At 38.6% G+C, this 18663-nt stretch overlaps 2 protein-coding genes across 2 annotated transcripts; both read left to right on the top strand.

The window, feature by feature from the left end:
- The first annotated feature begins 391 nt into the window (after nucleotides 1–391).
- Nucleotides 392–1417, top strand: LOC113021648 (guanylin-like). Its single transcript, XM_026166349.1, has 3 exons — nucleotides 392–536; nucleotides 771–963; nucleotides 1079–1417. The coding sequence occupies exons 1-3, from the start codon at nucleotides 462–464 to the stop codon at nucleotides 1135–1137; spliced, it is 327 nt and encodes a 108-aa protein (XP_026022134.1). The 5' UTR covers nucleotides 392–461; the 3' UTR covers nucleotides 1138–1417.
- A 13738-nt stretch (nucleotides 1418–15155) lies between these two features.
- On the top strand, nucleotides 15156–17133 carry LOC113021753 (guanylin-like). The gene is made up of 3 exons (XM_026166468.1): nucleotides 15156–15224; nucleotides 15553–15739; nucleotides 17043–17133. Exons 1-3 carry the CDS (start codon nucleotides 15156–15158, stop codon nucleotides 17105–17107), a joined length of 321 nt encoding a protein of 106 aa, XP_026022253.1. The 3' UTR covers nucleotides 17108–17133.
- Nucleotides 17134–18663: the final 1530 nt, after the last annotated feature.

Here is an 18663-nt window from a genome sequence, read left to right as displayed (position 1 = left end):
ATGTGGGGGGAGGCCTATTTAAATATAAAAACTGTTTGTCTGACATTTTTCCACATTAAACAAAGCCCATTATTTGGATCAATTTCTAACAATGGGTCTGTGAGTCACTATCGTCCGAGGAATTCAAGATAATTCTTTAACCAACCCAAGATGCAGCACACATGAGCCAGAGATCCATAAATCTAATCAGAGAGACGATGAGCTCAAAGTAGGATTTATGAATTTCTCTTTACAGCCTTGTAAAACACTAACTCTAATCTCACTAATTATTAACCCGTGAGAAAAACGTTGCTCTCATTTGCAGCATATCTGGTCACATGATAATGGGGCTGCTGGGTAGAATTGTATAAAAGGAGGCTTGTAGGCACAGGGAAATCAGAAACATCAAACTGAGCACCTGCTGAGCACATCTACAATAAGACGCAAAAAGACTGCAAGACAAACTGCTGTCTACTGTCACCATGAAAGCCACATTTGCCATCACCGCTCTCGTCGTCCTGGCTCTGGGCTGGACCTCTGAGGCTGTGCAAGTTGAAGTAAGTGCCTTCCTTAGCATCATTGCATGACTGATGTGTTCATGATGAGATTGCAGGCTTGAACAATGGCAATTTTCTGCTCATTAGTAGAGAGAGTGAAGCTCAAATTTTGGGAAATTAAACTAACTTTTGTTCTGGACTTTCATGGATTACAAATCATACTGAAACTGTGTAGACTCTGAAGCTTTAGATGAAGTTGCAGTGCCTTTGTAACTGCAATTGCTTCTCTTTCAGGAGAACGGACTGTCTTTCTCAATGGAAGCTGTCAAGCGGCTTCAAGAGATGTCGGAGAGTAACGGTATGACAGGACAACAAAACCCAAGACTGAAGGCTAACACCATGTCCCTCTGTGCTGACCCCATGCTCCCACAGGAGTTTCTGCCACTCTGCAGGCAGAGAGGAGCATCTGCTTCCCTTGTCAGATTATGTAAGGCATTTATAAATTCAGTTTGCCTGAATCATAACATCTTAGGTCATAAATATTAAATATAGATGACTCAGCAGTGTACCTTATCTGCTTCCATTTCTTGTCTTCATTTTAGCTGCTGTACCCTTGGACATCTGTGAGATCTGCGCATTTGCTGCCTGCACTGGTTGCTAAACAAACAAAGCAAGCCAGAAACATCCTGCTTACTTGTGATTAATTTTTCATCCCCTGCTAAAATGTTTTAAGGAAATTCGACTTTTAACCACATGCAATGATGAACCAATGGCTTTATCTCTGCATTTTTGACTCTGGCCCATTGGATGCCTGAAAAATTTAGACTAAAAATATCTCAAAAAGGAAAAGAAAAAAAGAATCTGACAAAATGGGGAATGTTTTGCAAACTGTTACTTAGCATAATATAGCATATTTACTATTTTATTTTTCTGCAAAATTCTTTGGCATGCATTTTGTTTTGGATTTTTCGTTTGTTACATTTCCATCTTGCCTTGCTTTATATTCATATTTAAAGAAATGTTTTCTTTTTATTATTATTGTTTGGAATAAAAAGCCTTCATTGATAGATGACGTGTACATTGTGGTCTATTCTACAAATGCAAATATGCTATTGCCATTCTTATTAACACACTAGTAGGTAAGGTAGCAAAAATATTATTTTCATGTTGTTAGTTGTAACAACATCTGACCCATATTTTAAATGGAAATTTGACTACCAAAGCTACTTTCAGCGCTTTCCTCGTCACAGGGCATCACTACAGCACAGTTTAATGCTAGATGCCCTTTCTGTGAACAGTGTTGCGACTTTTTTTCTAAAAAGCGACTAGCGACAAATCTGGCGTCTTTTTCTGGTGTTATTGGAGACTCATTTATGACGACTTTTTGACGTGAAAGCGCATATCGCTCTTACTCTCAACAAGCAGCAGGTGCTGCAGTGGGCACCAATTATCAGCAACCCTCCCCCAGCTGCTATCAGGGCAGGAGATGTTCCCATCTATGCGTCCAAACTGCAAATGAATCGCGCATGAGCAAAGCCGATACTCCCGTACTGACTGTAACGTAGTCAGTTCTTCTTTTACTGTTATTGTCATGGTCTGGCTGGCAGACCGTGGGGATGTGGGGAAAGGAGGACCCAAAACGCAGACTCTGCGATGCAAACAGTGCTCTTTATTTACAGTGAAAAGGCTGTAAATACAATAACTCCCCGTTGCTCCCTCGAACCCCGTGTGCGTGCTTCCCTCCGATATCTGTGCTCGTGCTCCCCGCTGTTGTGTTTCCGCACCCCCGTGCGTGCTGCCTCTCCGGACCACTCCTCCTCCTGTAGGGAAACCAGAGACGCAGCCGTCAACACTAACCCTCGGCGGGCATATACGCACAGCACAGACCTAAGCTAACACACACTGACTTGGTAAGATAACTCAATGATCCCGCGCCGGTGGGAGCTCCAACTCTCTCCTAAGTAGCTCCCCTGATGAGCCCTGATCAACAAAAGGTGTGGCATGAACTTCAGGTGTGGCCAGTCCTTCCGCAGGGCCACACCCCTCAGGCCTGCAGGTGGCTGAGCTCCATCCTCCAGCCACACCCGCAGACATACACACTCATACCCTGCCTATACATATGAGTGGAACACAGACTAACACAGCACAGTGCAGAAAAACACACACATCACCAAAATAAAAATAATAACAACAATAACATCAACAGTCAAAACTGCTCACGGACCCCGAGTCCTCCAGAGCTGGGTCCGTGACAGTTATGTTGTTTTGTGGGTCACAAGGTTTAAAACTACTTATAAACACACACACACACACACACACACACACACACACACACACACACACACACACACACACACACACACACACACACAAAGTAACTCCACCAGAGTGACTATTTCGGGTCACTTTTGGAGCAGGGTTGGAATTGTGACATTAAAAATAAAACAATAATTGCTAAAAGAAATTTAATTTGTAGTTTTAAATAAATTCTAAATGCATTTAGGACGTTTTTAGCTCACTTTATGTCTCTTCCACGATGTTATTTTTCTCTCCTACAACGTAGGTTACAAATACATTAGCATGACCAATTATGCAAATTAGGTGATGACGTTATTTAGCGACTTTTCGCTACTTTTAGGACAGCCAATAGATGGTTTCCTTACTGAGGAGTTGGCAACACTGCCTGTGGAACTGAACCATTACACTGTGTAATCGCAACTGGCCAATATATATATATATATATATATATATATATATATATATATATATATATATATATATATATATTTTGAAAATGGCTTGTAACATTTTATAACACTTACTTACTGAGACATCCAGCATTATGTAGACTCCCCTTTAAAATCCCCATCTAGATCTTTAAATACTTGATCTAGGGCACGATGTAATTTATTTCAGTCAAGTGTACAGGGAAGTGGAGGAGCAATAAATGTAAACAGAACCTGTGTGCACACAAAAAAGTGATTTCATTTCATGCAATATTATAGCAGGAAATTCGTCATCACAGATGACATGGACCCAGAGCTTTTATGTATCTGAATTTTGAGGGTTTTGTGAGTATATTTGAGTTTGGGTTTCTGTTTTGGGAATATTATTCTAGTATTCGAAGTTTTTAAGTTCTTGATCGTTACATGGATTTCATTATTATTCTAAAATGATAATGATAATAGTTTCCAGTTTGTACCTAATTTCATCTTTTCTGTTTTGCCATCTGTATTGAGGTTTCATGTGAGTTTTTTTGAGAAGCACAATTCATGGCTTAGCAAGCTTCGGGGAGCTGAAAATCAGAGTTTTCTGTGTCATGGAATTGGCTCTTTTGTACCTGGCTAAATGCCAAGTAAAAAGGGGCCTTTTGTGTTCAGCATAATCATGGTGACTGATGCTGTACACATAAACTGATTGGGAGCAGGTTATGGTATGAGTTTTGGTTTCAAATCATCTAGAAAAACCACATTTTCTCTTTTATTCATGGCACATTTTAAGTTTCTCTCCTGGGGAAATATGTTTTATATGTGCAAATATTTAAGCCTCATCTTACTAAAAGACACTGAATGAACTGCAAACTGTATATCGCATTGTTAGGGAAATGTCTATTATTCAGAAAAATGTATGAATGCTTTAAAAACTTTAATCTGCTGCTTAGTATGTTTTACACTGCTGGAATTGCAGCTGCAATAACACAGAGCATACACCTAGAATACCCGTGCAATAAATTAATTTCACGTTGATCTGCTAACAAACTAAAGTGATTTCCACATTTCTTTTACTAGGCAGTTTTAATGTTCTGGAAGATCCCTCGGACACCTGCAGAGAGAGTAGGACGGTCTAAAGTTTTTCAGTAGTGTCTAAAGTCTTTGTGTTTCCCTGATCAGCATCAGCATTAATATATGATGCTGTTCCTAAAACAGGAAACTTACACTGTACTTTTTGTCCTCATGTCAAATTTGTACATACTCTAATGGTGCTGTATATTTTGAATAAGTCGCTATGGAAAATACCTGATCTTAAACCTCACATACGTGTTGAAATCTCAGTTAAAGTTATTTTATCTGAAGAATTCAAATATTTGGTGTCTGTAAACCGTGAGTGCATGGGCTGTAGTTAAATCATAAAGTTAGCTTAAAAGTGCTACAAATCAATAGTGCTAACGAAAAGCTGGAGAGGCCGACGGTGACCTCTGATTGTGTTTAAGGGCTTGTTTATATTAAATAAACCATGATACAAAGCATTACAGCCCATTAAATAGCCAACAGCCTTAATGAATGCAGCAGGAACTCAGAAGATTCATACAGCATCACTTCACAAGCAGAGAAGTATAAAGACTTCTGCATTTCTACAAACTGCACACCATCATAACACCTCAACCGATATTAACACATGGCCATTTTTGTGTGTGTGCCATTCTAAAAAACCTGCTCAGGCATTAATTTCAATGCTGTTTTTTCTGGAATACCCTAAAATCAGAATCAGCATCAGAATACTTTATTGATCAAATTATGTTGGTTACAGTGCTCCAGTACAAACAGTAACAAAGACAGACACTACAAGAAGTAAGACTACAATATATACATACATATAAGTCACTTATTGATAAATATCTGAATAAGAAAGAAGAGCATGTGCAAAAAGGGTGGAGCTATTGCAGTATACAGTGTTTTAGATGGATGAGTTGTACAGGGACATGGCCACAGGCAGGAATGATTTCCTGTGTCGTTCAGTGGTGCTTTTTGGTAATCTCAGTCTCCCACTGAACATGGTCCTGTGGCTAGCCAGCATGTCATGGAGTGGGTGGGAGGTGTTATCCAACATTGTCTTTATCTTGGACAGCATCCGCCTCTCCGACACCACCTTAAGAGAGACCAGCTCCATCCCCACAACATTGCTGGCCTCAGTTTATTGAGTCTGTTAGCATCAGCAACCCTCAATCTGCTCCCTCAGCATGCAGCGGCATAGAGGATCGCACTGGCCACAACAGACTCGTAGAAAATCCTGAGCATTGTCCGACCACTGTTGAAGGACCTCAAAAAATAGAGACGACTCTGGCCCTTCCTGTAAAGTGCTGTGGTGTTTTTAGCCCAGTTTATTGTCAATGTATACGCCGAGGTATTTATAGTCATCCACAATGTCAATATTGACCCGCTGGATTGAAACAGGGGTCAAGTGTTTCCTGGTCTTCCTGAAGTCCACGATCAGTTCCTTGGTCTTTGCCACGTTGAGCTGCAGATGATTCTGCTCACACCACGTGACAAAGGAGTCGACCACAGCCCGGTACTCTGTCTCATCATCCCTGCTGATGAATCCAACCACTGCAGAGTCATCAAGAGAATATACACCTTATTCAAAACTCTACTGCACACATTTTGTGTATTTTAAGTATTTTGGTTTGTTTGCTTATTTCTCCATTTTATTATATTGGTGCAATCCAACCATTTTCTGAAGGGTGACAGTAAGGGTCTACAGTCTTGAACAATTCACGTTCACATTCAGCCAGATTAATTTGCCTAAAAGTCCTTGGACTGTGGGAGGGAGCAGGAGTACCCATAGAGAACAGTGAGAGGCGTGTTTTTTACTATGTTTTGTTCTTGTGAAGCCTCTGAAATATTTCTTACAAATAAAACTGACTTGACCTGAAAGTGGCTTTATGTAAGACATTTGTTGGTTCTGAGCTTTCAACCCTGCATTCTATTCAATACAATTCAGTTTCATTTATACAGGTCCATTCTGAGTTTAACATTTTAGTTGTGTTTATTATGTGTTTTGTGCAATTTGTTCTTGTAATTTTTATTTCTGCGTTCTGTTAATTTTTCTGTTATTTTATTCTCTACTTTGGTTGCAGTTTCTTTCATAATTTGTAATTAAGTTTAAGTTTTCCTGCACTTCTGTACTTTCGTGCAGTTTCAATGTTAGATGAGCCCATGCTGTGTTATTCCCGGTTTTATTTTGGTCTGTGGTAAGTGATAGTAAAATAATGAAATATATAAGAAACTCAAATGTGTAAAATTATAAAATAATATTGCAAAACCTAGTATGAACCATAACTAAGGTTAAATTACTATGATGTCCGCCCCAAATTTGTCAACAGATGCTGGGATCACCAAAAATGGTGCCAGGAGTTTCATAAGCTATCTGTTTTCACTCTTGTATGCTTTTCATACAAGTTTCACACAAGACAGATACAGACTTTATAAGATGTATATATATATCGTTTCCATATGGGTATGCATGCACCCCACCTTAAGCTATATTAAGATAACAATGAATTAATATCAGTAGATAGGAATACAAACTTCAGTCTAAGTAAAAACAAACCCCAACAACTTTTAATCGTACTCAGCTTGAATCTGAATAAAAAGAAGCAAAATAAAAAATATCTATTTCCTGATGCCTACATTAAAATTTAGGGAACACCTAAAATGTCCAACTGTAATTTGATATACAATGAAAAATTACAGTCTTTGAATTATGCATTTATTTAAGCAAATACAAAATAATTTGAAAATATCATGTGGTGAAATTATTATTAACCAGTCTGCTTTAAGAACAACATTTACAATGGGTAATTTAAATTAATAGTTTATGCCATTTAAATGTCATGCAGCTGTGTCAGAGATTAGCTTAAACCCCGCCCCCAAACCTTTGAAGGTTCAACTTCAAAGGAAAGTGGATGACGTCACAGTGGCTGCAGCCGAACGTGGGCGGGGCTTAAACCTATATAAAGGAGCCGTCCAGACTCTCAAGCATTTGGTTTACAAAGAGCACACATGCCTAGTCCAACTCCAACCAGCCAACAATTTATTTCCTCTTCTACATTTCAGAGTCAGAGAAATAGTAATACAAACTTAAACATGACAACTCCACACAGTAACACCTCAGTGGAAACATGGAAGTCCTTAAGTGACCACTTTTTTGGTACAATTGTACCACAGTGGCAATCTCTGCAGTTCAACCCAGAGTACTGCAACACTGAGCTGCCTTCCACTTTGCTGAAAGACATGTTGAAACTTTGTTCCATGTTAGTGGATGCAATGGACACAACCGTGGAGAAGGGAGATGCAGTGTCCACGCAGAATAATGAGCCTTCTCTTCACTCAGTGCACACAGAGTCCCCTGAGAAAACAGAAGAAACAGGAGCAAAGGACAGCATCCTGAAAGAAATTTCTGTAGATGACCACGGTGATAATGAAGAAACAGAAACTCCAGGACTGGAGGACTCTTCAGACTCAAAAAACCTCAAGCTGCATTTGACTGCAGAGGAGAGCAGTCTTGATGAAACATCCACAGATGACAGTGAAAACAGAGAAATTCTAACACTGCATCGTGTACCTGCACCACCTTGCATATATCCAGATATTTTAATAGGTTTCAGCTGTGAGTCATCTGAGGAAGAAGCGTCTGTGTCATCCCAGAGGTTTCCTCCTCAAACCCTCACCGCAGCCACAGTAGAACCGAAGAAAAACTACTCAGCTGATACAAAAGACTTGGACAACATAGAAGCTTCCCCCCCTGGAAAAGCCTGTGAAGAAAACACTACATAGGTCAGTCCGTAAGTCTGATTCAGATTTAGGTTCTTATGATGTCACTCTGGCATCTGATTATCTGTCTGAAGAAAAGATGTGTGTTTACAAAGTTATTCAGTTGGTAGTTTCAGAGGCCGCAGGCAAAGCCTCGTCTAAATACAAGGACTTCACACGGTGCCACAACTCCGACTCTATCAGCGATCGTCTGCTTGAAAAATCTGGGCCTCAGATTGACGAGAGGGATTTGGATCTATCTCCAAAAAGGCTGACCAATATCAACAAGGACATTTTCACCAATCTTTGCAAAGCACATAACTGCAGGGAGAAGTATTTGATTTTATATCTGAGCGAACGGCTTGACGATATTACTGTCCCAACATTTACAAAACACCTGTTGGCCTTACCAAAAAGAGTACTCACTATATATAAAAACCGAGAAGAGTACGTAAAAGTTGTTGAAAGCTTCACTAAAGATTTGGTTCTGCACGCTATAAGCAATGCAAATGAGGCAAGGAAATTGCCTCCAGGGGCAGATAAAGCCATCATGAACAGGTTTACCCACAGGATTTGGGCTAAAATTTTGTCCCAAAAGCTTAAAATGTCCTTAGAGAACACTGAAGAAGTCAGTGTGAAAGTGTACAATGAACTCCGGCAAAAGTGGAAAAATCCAAACACTGTCCTGGAGTTAATGTTTAATGGCCAAGACAATATTGAAAACGTGATTGTCAAAAGTTTCAAAAGAAATGCCCCATTGAAGAGACCTAATTTCTTCTCTAGGGTTTTCTCACGAGCACGTTAAAGTTTACCTGACACCTGCATCTAAAAAGCTGCGTTTTCAAAAATACCTGGGTACATGTGGACGTAGCCTAGATGCATTACATTTTTATTATAATTCTTCATTGTTAATGTTAAAACCAGACTACTTTAAAATAATTGTCTCATGAACCACCTGGTTGATAATAATTTCACCACATTACATTATAGCATTTTTCTGTCCTTTATTCCGTCTTCCTTCTCTCACCCCAACCGGTCGCAGCAGATGGCCGCCCCTCCCTGAGCCTGGTTCTGCTGGAGGTTTCTTCCTGTTAAAAGGGAGTTTTTCCTTCCCACTGTCGCCAAAGTGCTTGCTCACAGGGGGTCATATGATTGTTGGGTTCTGTACTATTGTAGGGTCTACCTTACAATAGAAAGCGCCTTGAGGCAACTGTTGTTGTGATTAGGCGCTATATAAATAAAATTGAATTGAATTCAAATAAAAATGAATTTAAAAAAAAGTTTTAAAAGTGTACTTAGTTTTATTTGCTGTCAATTTGCCTAGAATGGAATATCAGATTAGAACGGCCTCTAAAATATAATATTTAATTTATTAAATAAATCAAATGATTTACAGAAAATAAAATTCAAAAACACTTTCATTTTCACTGTATCTGTATGGCTATAGAGGAGCAGTTATTATTTTGCCTGTTTGTCAGTGCTGGTACGAACCCCGTTGGTGCTGTGTTGATCCTTTTGCAGAGGTTTGAAGTTTCTTTCGATAAATCTGAGTCAGTTTGGGTCGTGTCTCGTGTTCACTATATTTAATTTTACCTAATTTGTGTGTTTTTACTGATTAGTTTCGGTAGTATACCCTGGTGTTTTTCCTAATTACTTGTGTATTTATAGCCTCTGTCTCCCCTCAGTTATATGTCATGTTGTACTGCTTGTTCACATTTACTGGCCCTCGTGTGGCTTCTATTGGTTTAACTGGACTTTGATACTGGCTGCCCTTTGGATTATCGCCTCAATAAAGGTTTGTTTTTTTGTTTTAATTTGTCTCACAGGTGTATTTTTCATCCACATTGACATTTGTAAATATATTAAGCAGTTTTAATATATTCAAGATTATCCTTAATGCGCAGAAAGGAAGGTTTTGTGGAGCATGTACTTGTAGGTTATTTGCGTTTGCTGACAGGTCCGGTGATCACTTCAAAACTAATGCACAGGCAATTTTTCTAACATTTAATTTCCTTTCACCCAATTCTACATCAGGATGTAACACAACATCTGCTCAAGCACCATTCACCTTCATTTCAGACTCAAATATGCACCCTATCAGCATTCAGTAGTGTGAATAATTTAATTTATGCCGCCAAACTACCTCGTTAAACAGACATGCTCTCAGTTCAGGACACCAGTGAACTCTTGAGCATACCAGCCCTGCCACCTGCACAATAATGAACTAGTAATGAGTTGCTACGAAGGCGGATTCTGGGTTTTGGGGCTTTATAGGTGAAAAAATTATTGTATTTTTCTCCGTTCACTAATCTTTGCTCTCTTTTGTAAATGCACAACAAAAATTTGTTTTTTTTTTAAATAGCTATATATAAGCTATTTTTAAAAAGACAAGAGGCACTTCTTTAGTAGCATTATTTACTTTAATTTACTTATTTACAACAGTACTCAGTGAACTCTGTGATAACAGCCAGTGACGGGGGAGGGTCACAGTTCTTGATATTTGCTTGTGTGTGTGTGTGTGCGCGCACTTGCAGATCCTTTGGTCTGTTCCCTATTCACACACGGGTGTGATTGAGGCTCTAACTCTTGGGGTAAAGCTGTTTACTTAATAAGATCACACACTAATTGTTGGTGTAAACAGTGAGTAGCAAGGGTGTGTGGCGTCTTTGATAAATGCTGCTAGTCTTCTTACTCTGTTAACTAACACAGATGATGATCAGGTTTGGAAGCTCTGTTCTGACAATTTACAGCCTTTACTGCACTGTGCACCCACGCATTTGGTTTGGTTATAATGTTTCATATGGCGATTCTGTATTTAGCATTAGTTTCCTTGGGAGCCAGGCCTATTTTAATTTATGGATAAAGGCTATGGTTTGATCTGAAGTGTTGGAGGGCTGCATCAGCAGGTTTGACACACAAGCCACTTTTAATTATGGAATAAGCCCACAAGTATTACCGGATTCATGAATCTGTTTGAGTCTGTCATTCCTAGATTCATGACAGTAGGTGAGACTGCAGTGTTTGCCATTGGACAGTATGTTATAATCTTATGTGTGTCTATCCTTTTATGTGACTGCACGCAGTTAAGATCTGTGCCTTGTTAAAAGTGAGGTTACTACTTCAGAGGAAAAAAACATAATAAATCTCCTCTTAGACAAGCACTCCCATCCATTAATCAGATGACATTTGAACTTGTCAACGTAATGTCTGACTAACTCGGTCAGTTTCCTTCATAAGTCATGATTGCAATATTACTCACATCTATGAATATTTACATAAAAATTTCAGCACATTAAATGAGAAGTTGTATTAAAGCACTGATGCATGGGACACGATTACAACTTTGTTTGTCTCTCATGAAAGCTGGAAAGCTCACTTAAAACGAGTGCATTGGATTTGTTTCAGATTTGCAATTAATACATTAGCTCCCATCCCTCTCACTGAGCCTGTTTGCAGGGGTGAGAGCAGCTTCAGAGCATGAGGACTTGATGTTTAAAAATTGTGGATACATATAACTAGGTTCAGTGTTTGTTTTCTTTTTGACTTCCATAAAGAAAACTGGGAACTGTGTAAAACCAAGCTAAAATCTAATAATCATCTTAAAATAAAGGAGTCAATCTGTGGTTAGTTGGTAGGAAATGCACATAAAATGAAATCAGCCTACTTGCTAACAATCCTGAAAAACTGTTAGCAAGTCAAACAGCTGCCGATTAAAAGACAGGGAAAGAGTTCAATAATAAGCTAAAACTAGTCATGGGATTTATCATCAAAAGCATTTTTGCTTTGATATTTGACTGTTTTTACCTATTGCTGTATGTGCTCCAGCCAGAAAGCAGTTATATAATACTTATTGAGTGTGAAAAATCAATGAAAAGTTACCACATTCTTTATTGATTTTCCCAACAATGCTTGGCTGGTTACTTAATGGTTCTAGCCAAGTCTGTGCATGTGGGTGTAGTTTAACCTTCAAGTGTCCGATTGCTTTTGTGACATTTTTAAGTTTCCTACTATGAATTTGGAGAATGCAAAGTTTCATACTTCATGAACCATCCATCCATCCATCCTCATCCGCTTTATCCGAGGCCGGGTCGCGGGGGCAGCAGCCTAAGCAAAGAGGCCCAGACCTCCCTCTCCCCAGCCACCTCCTCCAGCTTATCCGGGGGAACACCAAGGCGTTCCCAGGCCAGCCGAGAGATATAATCTCTCCAGCGTGTCCTGGGTCTGCCCCGGACAATTCATGAACCATGGAATTAAAATGCACAGTTTTGTTATGACCCCAGAAATGTATTTTTATTTGTTTTGACATTATTTTAAAATGCTGCACAGTTTTGCAATGAAACATGGATTATAGAACAGGATTCAGAGAATTCCTGAAGTGTATGCAGTTGCAGACGGGCCATGGTTACAAGATGTGCTTTCATATATATTTTAACAATGTTTGTTGCAGCTTGTTGCATTAAAAACTGCTGTTCCTAGGACTGCGCTCTTCTGGACAGAAATCTCGAATGTTGGTCCTAGCAACTGCGAGAGCCACTTGCCTAGCTTGGGGGTCACTGCACCGACTGCTCCGATTACCACTGGGACCACTGTTGCCTTCACCCTCCAAATCTTCTCGACTTCTTCAGCCCTTGGTATTCCTGCAGCTTCTTGAGTTCCTATCGCTCAGTATCACTACAGACATCTTCCTCTGCTTTTCTAGTTGGTTAGCCATCACCAGTTTGTCTATCTGTATTTGGAAGTCTCACAGGATCTTAGCTCAGCATTCTTGACCACCTTAGGTGGCATGTCCCATTTTGATCTCTGAACTTTCAGGACATACTTGGCACAGATGTCTCTGTGTACTACGCTGGCCACTTGGTTATGGCGTTCCATGTATGCCCTGCCTGTTAGCATCTTGCACCCTGCTGTTATGTGCTGGATTGTCTCAGGGGCATCTTTACACAGCCTTCACCTGGGGTCTTGCTTGGTGTGATAGACCCCAGCCTCTATGGATCTTGTGCTCAGAGCTTGTTCTTGTGCTGCCATGATTAGTGCCTCTGTGCTGTCTTTCAGTCCAGCTTTGTCCAGCCACTGGTAGGATTTCTGGATGTCAGCCATTCCTCTATCTGCTGGTGCTACATAGCGTGACTGTCATTCCATGATGATTCCTCCTCTTGTGCCTCTTCTTTCTCAGGTTTCTGCTGCAATGCTGGGTGTCTGTTGTCTCGTCCCGGACAGTTCTTGGAGGATCAAGAAACTGATACCGCTGACAGGCCCCCTGGCTCTTAAAAACTAATTACAATTTTTGAGTTCATACAAAGAAATTTTAGTAAAATGGATGAGCCTGCCGCATCAATTTCTCACTTTGATTTTCAGTGTCTTTGAATTCATCCTTATGTAGCTTGATGTGGCATCCTTTTGTTCCCTTTTGTTTGTTGTTTTATTTTTTTTCCTCAAAAGCATTAAAAAGGGCAACATTCGACTGATCAGGTCATTCTTAAAGAGAAAAAACCACCTATAGTTCTGTAAACTTCATGAAGACTTTTCTCATCCAAGATGCTTTGTCAGAACTGTAAAGCCTGTTTTGTCTTCAAATCCTAATTTTACATTAATTTAGCTGTAATTTAAATATTGCCCTAAAAGCCCCTTTACAACAAATTTATTGATGGCTTCTCTTTTAATCCCTAATCATACATTAAATAAAACTTAAATGAAAACATCTGCTTTTCTGCACGTTTTGAGCCATCCTGGATTTTCTTTTTTGCTGCTAAATATCAAATTATCTAACAAATATTAACACTGAATCAAATGTGCATTGACTTCTTTTGATTTTCCTTGATTTATATTTTATTTTTAATGTATTTTTTTGTAATGCTAAAAAATTGTATTTAATTTATTTTGTGAACTTTGTATTTTTTTCCCCTTATACTTAGAAGCATATTTGCTCATTAGGAGTTTTAATTGGCTTCTAGAGTATCAAAGTCAAACCAAGACAGATTTTGCTGAATAGAGAATTTCAGCTTCTTTTAATAAGCTGTTTCAAGGACTTTAACTTTGATGCACTGCTTTTATTCATTTAGTCTCTCAATGCATGCTCAATTGTCCAGGTAAGGAAATCCCAAAAAGCTGATTCTGTTCATCTGGAGGTAGCATTTTCACTGGGGGAAACATTTCTTCACTCATCCAAGTGACTTCTTCAATCTCAGCTGACTGCAGGCTCCCCCAACCTTTTAAACAGTACATTTGCACAATGACTACAAACTAGCACCACTGGCCAACAGTGGGCTGTGAGGTCATTTTCTCAATCATTAATATGTAAATTGCCATGAGCATTGATCAATGAACATGAATAACATTCGACTTTTTGGGTTCTCACTCATGGGTCGTCCCCAATCACATACAGTTCAATCTTAAGCGTTCAAACTGTGATCTTTCTCAAGGTAATAAAAAGTAGAAAAGGTTTAAGCTTTTAATTCAGCAAAAGTAAAACATATAAAACTAGATATAGGTTTGATTTTATGAAATAAAGTTTACAAAGACAGTTATAATTCATTGTTGATGGCAGCTCTCAGAATTGTCTCTCAGACTCTCACAGATTTGACTGCCAGACTTCAAAACAGTGCCGTTTCAGATCAAATATGCTTATCTGTTTTCCAGTGATTCCCATCTGTTGCCAGTTTGTAAAATGTCGTAATTTACACATGTGTACATACATAGCTGCTTCTTTATCAGACAGCACTGACGAGGGATGAGATTTATTAGCTGGTACTGAGATATCAGATGCGTGGTGTGAAAAGTCACAAAACATAAAATATTGTGCCGACGGAGGTAATAACACAGGTAGTTGCTATAAACAGATTACATGACGGTGTTTATAAAGGAAAAAGCAGATCCAACATGCTTGAACTCACAACTGGTTGTCGAATGCCTTCATTTTATCACTTTATAATGGCAAAAAAGTGTAGTTCAGACTCTCCCACCTGCTACTGTCCCCCACCCATTGTTTGTATTGTGTTTACAAGTCTCCTCCCTAATTTTTGAAAATATCTATAAAAGTCTTTCCATTTCACTGTTTCTTGGTCGGTTCACCTTTTCCAGCTCTAGTGTCTCAACATCATCAACCACAGAAGAAAATCATAAATCGAAAGGCATCTTCACATCATCTTGAAAAATGAGAGTCCTCTTTGCTCTTTTTTTGGTGGGATGTGTGTGCGGTGTACCTCAAGGACTATGGGTCAGAGTAAGTATCATTTGTTTTTGGAAGTATTATAGATCCAAGGCTCATTTTTAAAGTCTCTTTGGTGTTTTTTGTATATTTCGATGCATTTCTGGCACAGTAGCTTATGGTTGATATATTCAGGCTATCTTCTTACATAAAACATTAACTTCAAGGAAATCACTCAACCCACTTATGTTCAGTGTGTCCTTCAAAAGTACACATGACATGACTGTCCTGTCCTTTCCTCTGATTAATCTCTGCGAATACAATGAAAATTTCGGCTTTTTGACACGACATTAACAAAACTTTTACTGGCCCAGATGGAAACCTCTTGTCCCTCTCCCCACAGGTTGGAGACAAAAGCTTCCCACTGGAGGCTGTGAAGCAGCTCAAGAAAATCATGGAATTAGATGAAAATCTTGGTTCTCACTCTGACGCACACACTTTCAAGACTGTGTGTGCCAACCCTCTTGTGCCGCAGGTGTTTCGACCAGTGTGCCAAAAGGATGAAGAAGTAGCCGTTTTCTCAAGTCTAAGTAAGGAGAGCCCAAAGGGAGATCAGATTATTTTGGTCACAAACACATTACGGTATTACAGTGTGTTCCTGTCACATCGTTATTTCTCCACAGCTTACTGCAAAGGGTATTGCATGCATAAGAAATTATGCAAGTAGCTCATTGGGCACACTCTGAGCAACCAGTGTTAATGACTTAAAGCAAGATCCCAAACCAAAAACAAACAGTGTGTTATGTGTTATTATGCAACAGCAGTCTTGTGTAATATATTGCAATCATTTTTTAAGGACAAAAGCAATAACAGTGTTTTAGTCTGTAAATCAGTTTGTTTACCAACTCTCTATTCAATCTATAATAGCTGGTCCCAAGCTCAATTAAGCATAATAAGTTTCAGTCCAAAAATGGACAAATTCCAGTTGTCATAGATGCCATATGTTGCCATTAATTTTACAGAATGTGTAAGCAAAATTTCCTGAAACAGACAAGATGCTTTCCTTCAAACCTTTTTGCAAATGTAACATTTGTTTGCTATTAGACTCAGAGGGTTAATACACCTTTACTACTATTATTGTGGGAATGGTAGATGGTATTTGTTGCATGCATTGTTACATGAGAATGTCACTGGCATTTTAACTAGAGAAGCCAATTAGTTTCCCACACACTCGAAGCAGTGGCAAATTCACTATTTAATATATCAAAATATGTCTTGGAGCACCTCTAAAGCTCATATGTCAATCTGCATGTGAAATGTTGCGTGACAGTTTGTTGGTTAGTTGTTTCCCCCTGTTTTTAGGCTTTGTTGTATGCTGGTTTTGCTGGATGTTTTATGTGTTCCCACACATTAGCCTTTCCCTTTTATATGAATGACTTGCTCAACCACCTGAACTCCAGTTGCTGAGCCAGTCTCAGTATCCTTTTGCCAAATTTAAACAGCAAACAATTACGCACAGGCTCTTCCATCTAATCTTTAGTTTTATTACTCAGACAAACACTCTGTAGGACTCAAGATTAAAGACACAGACAACAAGCATAAAGTTTAGTTGAGTTGCTCAAATGGATTCATAGAATCCAATGTTTTCACATTGTAATAGACACATCCAGCAAGTGCTGCACCACAAAATGCCTGGAAGGATAACACCAGGCTTTGCAGAAAAGTCATCAGAAAAGACACTTGTTGCTGTAATAACATCCAATTATCACTATTAGGAGTAATTTTTCAAAATGGAAAGCAGGCCATTGGGTAAAATAAGGAATGTTTTTTTCTAATTGGGATTATTAAAATAATCGCTGAAGTTGTTGTTATGTTTTTTCTTGCACTGTCTAGTGGTTATAAATATGAATGAGTGTGAGATATGTGCCAACCCCGCCTGCGCTGGATGTGGATATTGAGGCTGCCGTCAGCTAGACACACACCTCCCCTGAGAGTCTCTAAGGTGTCATCATCCATTGTTCTTCTACATCTGGGAGTCATGGAGTCTCAGCAAGAAGTTTTCAAGTATTCAGAACTGTTAACTGTTAATTAATGTAAGGGGAAGAGGGGTTGTGTTATATATAAATTCATTGCAAAGCAAAACTGTTGATAAAAATGATATTTAATGGAAATCTGGTGGAATGTGTAACTGCAGAACTTAAGCTGGAGAAGTAAAACAATGCTAAGCTGTATATACAGATCCCCTGGAGCTTGTGTGCAAGTTTTTATAGACAAAATTATAGGTTTATGTGACATTATATGCAATAATAAGATGCTCTTTTTCTCTGGCGATTCGATGATGATTTACTCAATCATTAAGGACACACACAAGCTGAAGAATTTAATAACATAATGTTTTGCATAAGTTTGTTTCCTACAATTTCACATCCAACTAGGATAGAAGTAAACGATGCTGTCATAGATAATATATTCTCATATGATGTAGTTGAGAAAATTCTCAGGGGTATAACCATGAATGATATAAATGATCATCTGCCATTTTTTTAGATGTAGAAAATAGAAATATCATTGAGAAAGACGTCAGAACTAGCAGGATAACAAGATGTATTAGACATAGTTAAAGCTGATATGATTAAACAAGCCTGGAGCAGCTTGTTCAGAAGATGCAAATGAGGTATAGAAAACTTGGGGGAAATAATAACTGACTCATACAATAAAAACTGCAGAAAGAAAAATTTATGGTCTAAAGAATTCTTTAAAATTAGAACAAAAGAGTCTAAAAATGAATATGAAAAGTATAAAAATAAATTAACATGGATACTAAGATCATCATAAGCAAAAGAACACATAATAGTTTACTACAAATACAGGTAAGGCATACAGAACACCGGGAGAGTTTGAAATATTCTGATATTCTAATTTCATTGCAAATACTGGAACACGGCAATCAAAGAGTTCTTTGTAAATCTAGGAACAAAACTAGCTGTGACAATTAAAACACCCAACAATAATCAAAGAGAAACAGGTTAGCTGGATATAGAGAGCCATAATCTATATTTCAGAGGAACGGACAAAACAAAAATAATACTGTAACAGCAGGACAGTGTGCACTGAACTCCGCACCACACATGGCACAGGGCCTCCGTTACACCAAAGACACTCACACTGTAACACTAGACAGGAACCCAAGTGACCTTACAAAGAATGAAAATAAATTAATATGTCTGGACTTAAGCATTTGACACCATTGACAAATTATTGGAAAGGTTAGAAATATAAATGAGTAAGACAGACTGCACACTCATAGTTCCATATTTGACCCATTGGGCAGAAGTATTCGGAAATGCATATAGAATGATCACCAACTTAATATTTTTATTACGAGATAAAGAACTAAAAATAGTATTGACAGCAAATTATTATCATTTCACTACCCCACTGTTCATTTGGATGAATACATTAAAATTTGTGTTTTTTATTATTAAGAGATTTTACAGTTATTTCGATTATGTAA

The sequence above is a fragment of the Astatotilapia calliptera genome, chromosome 5, assembly GCF_900246225.1.
Source record: "Astatotilapia calliptera chromosome 5, fAstCal1.2, whole genome shotgun sequence".
Classification (NCBI taxonomy): Eukaryota; Metazoa; Chordata; class Actinopteri; order Cichliformes; family Cichlidae; genus Astatotilapia; species Astatotilapia calliptera.
Note: the sequence above shows the minus strand (reverse complement) of the source record. Positions and strands in the feature narration are given on the sequence as shown.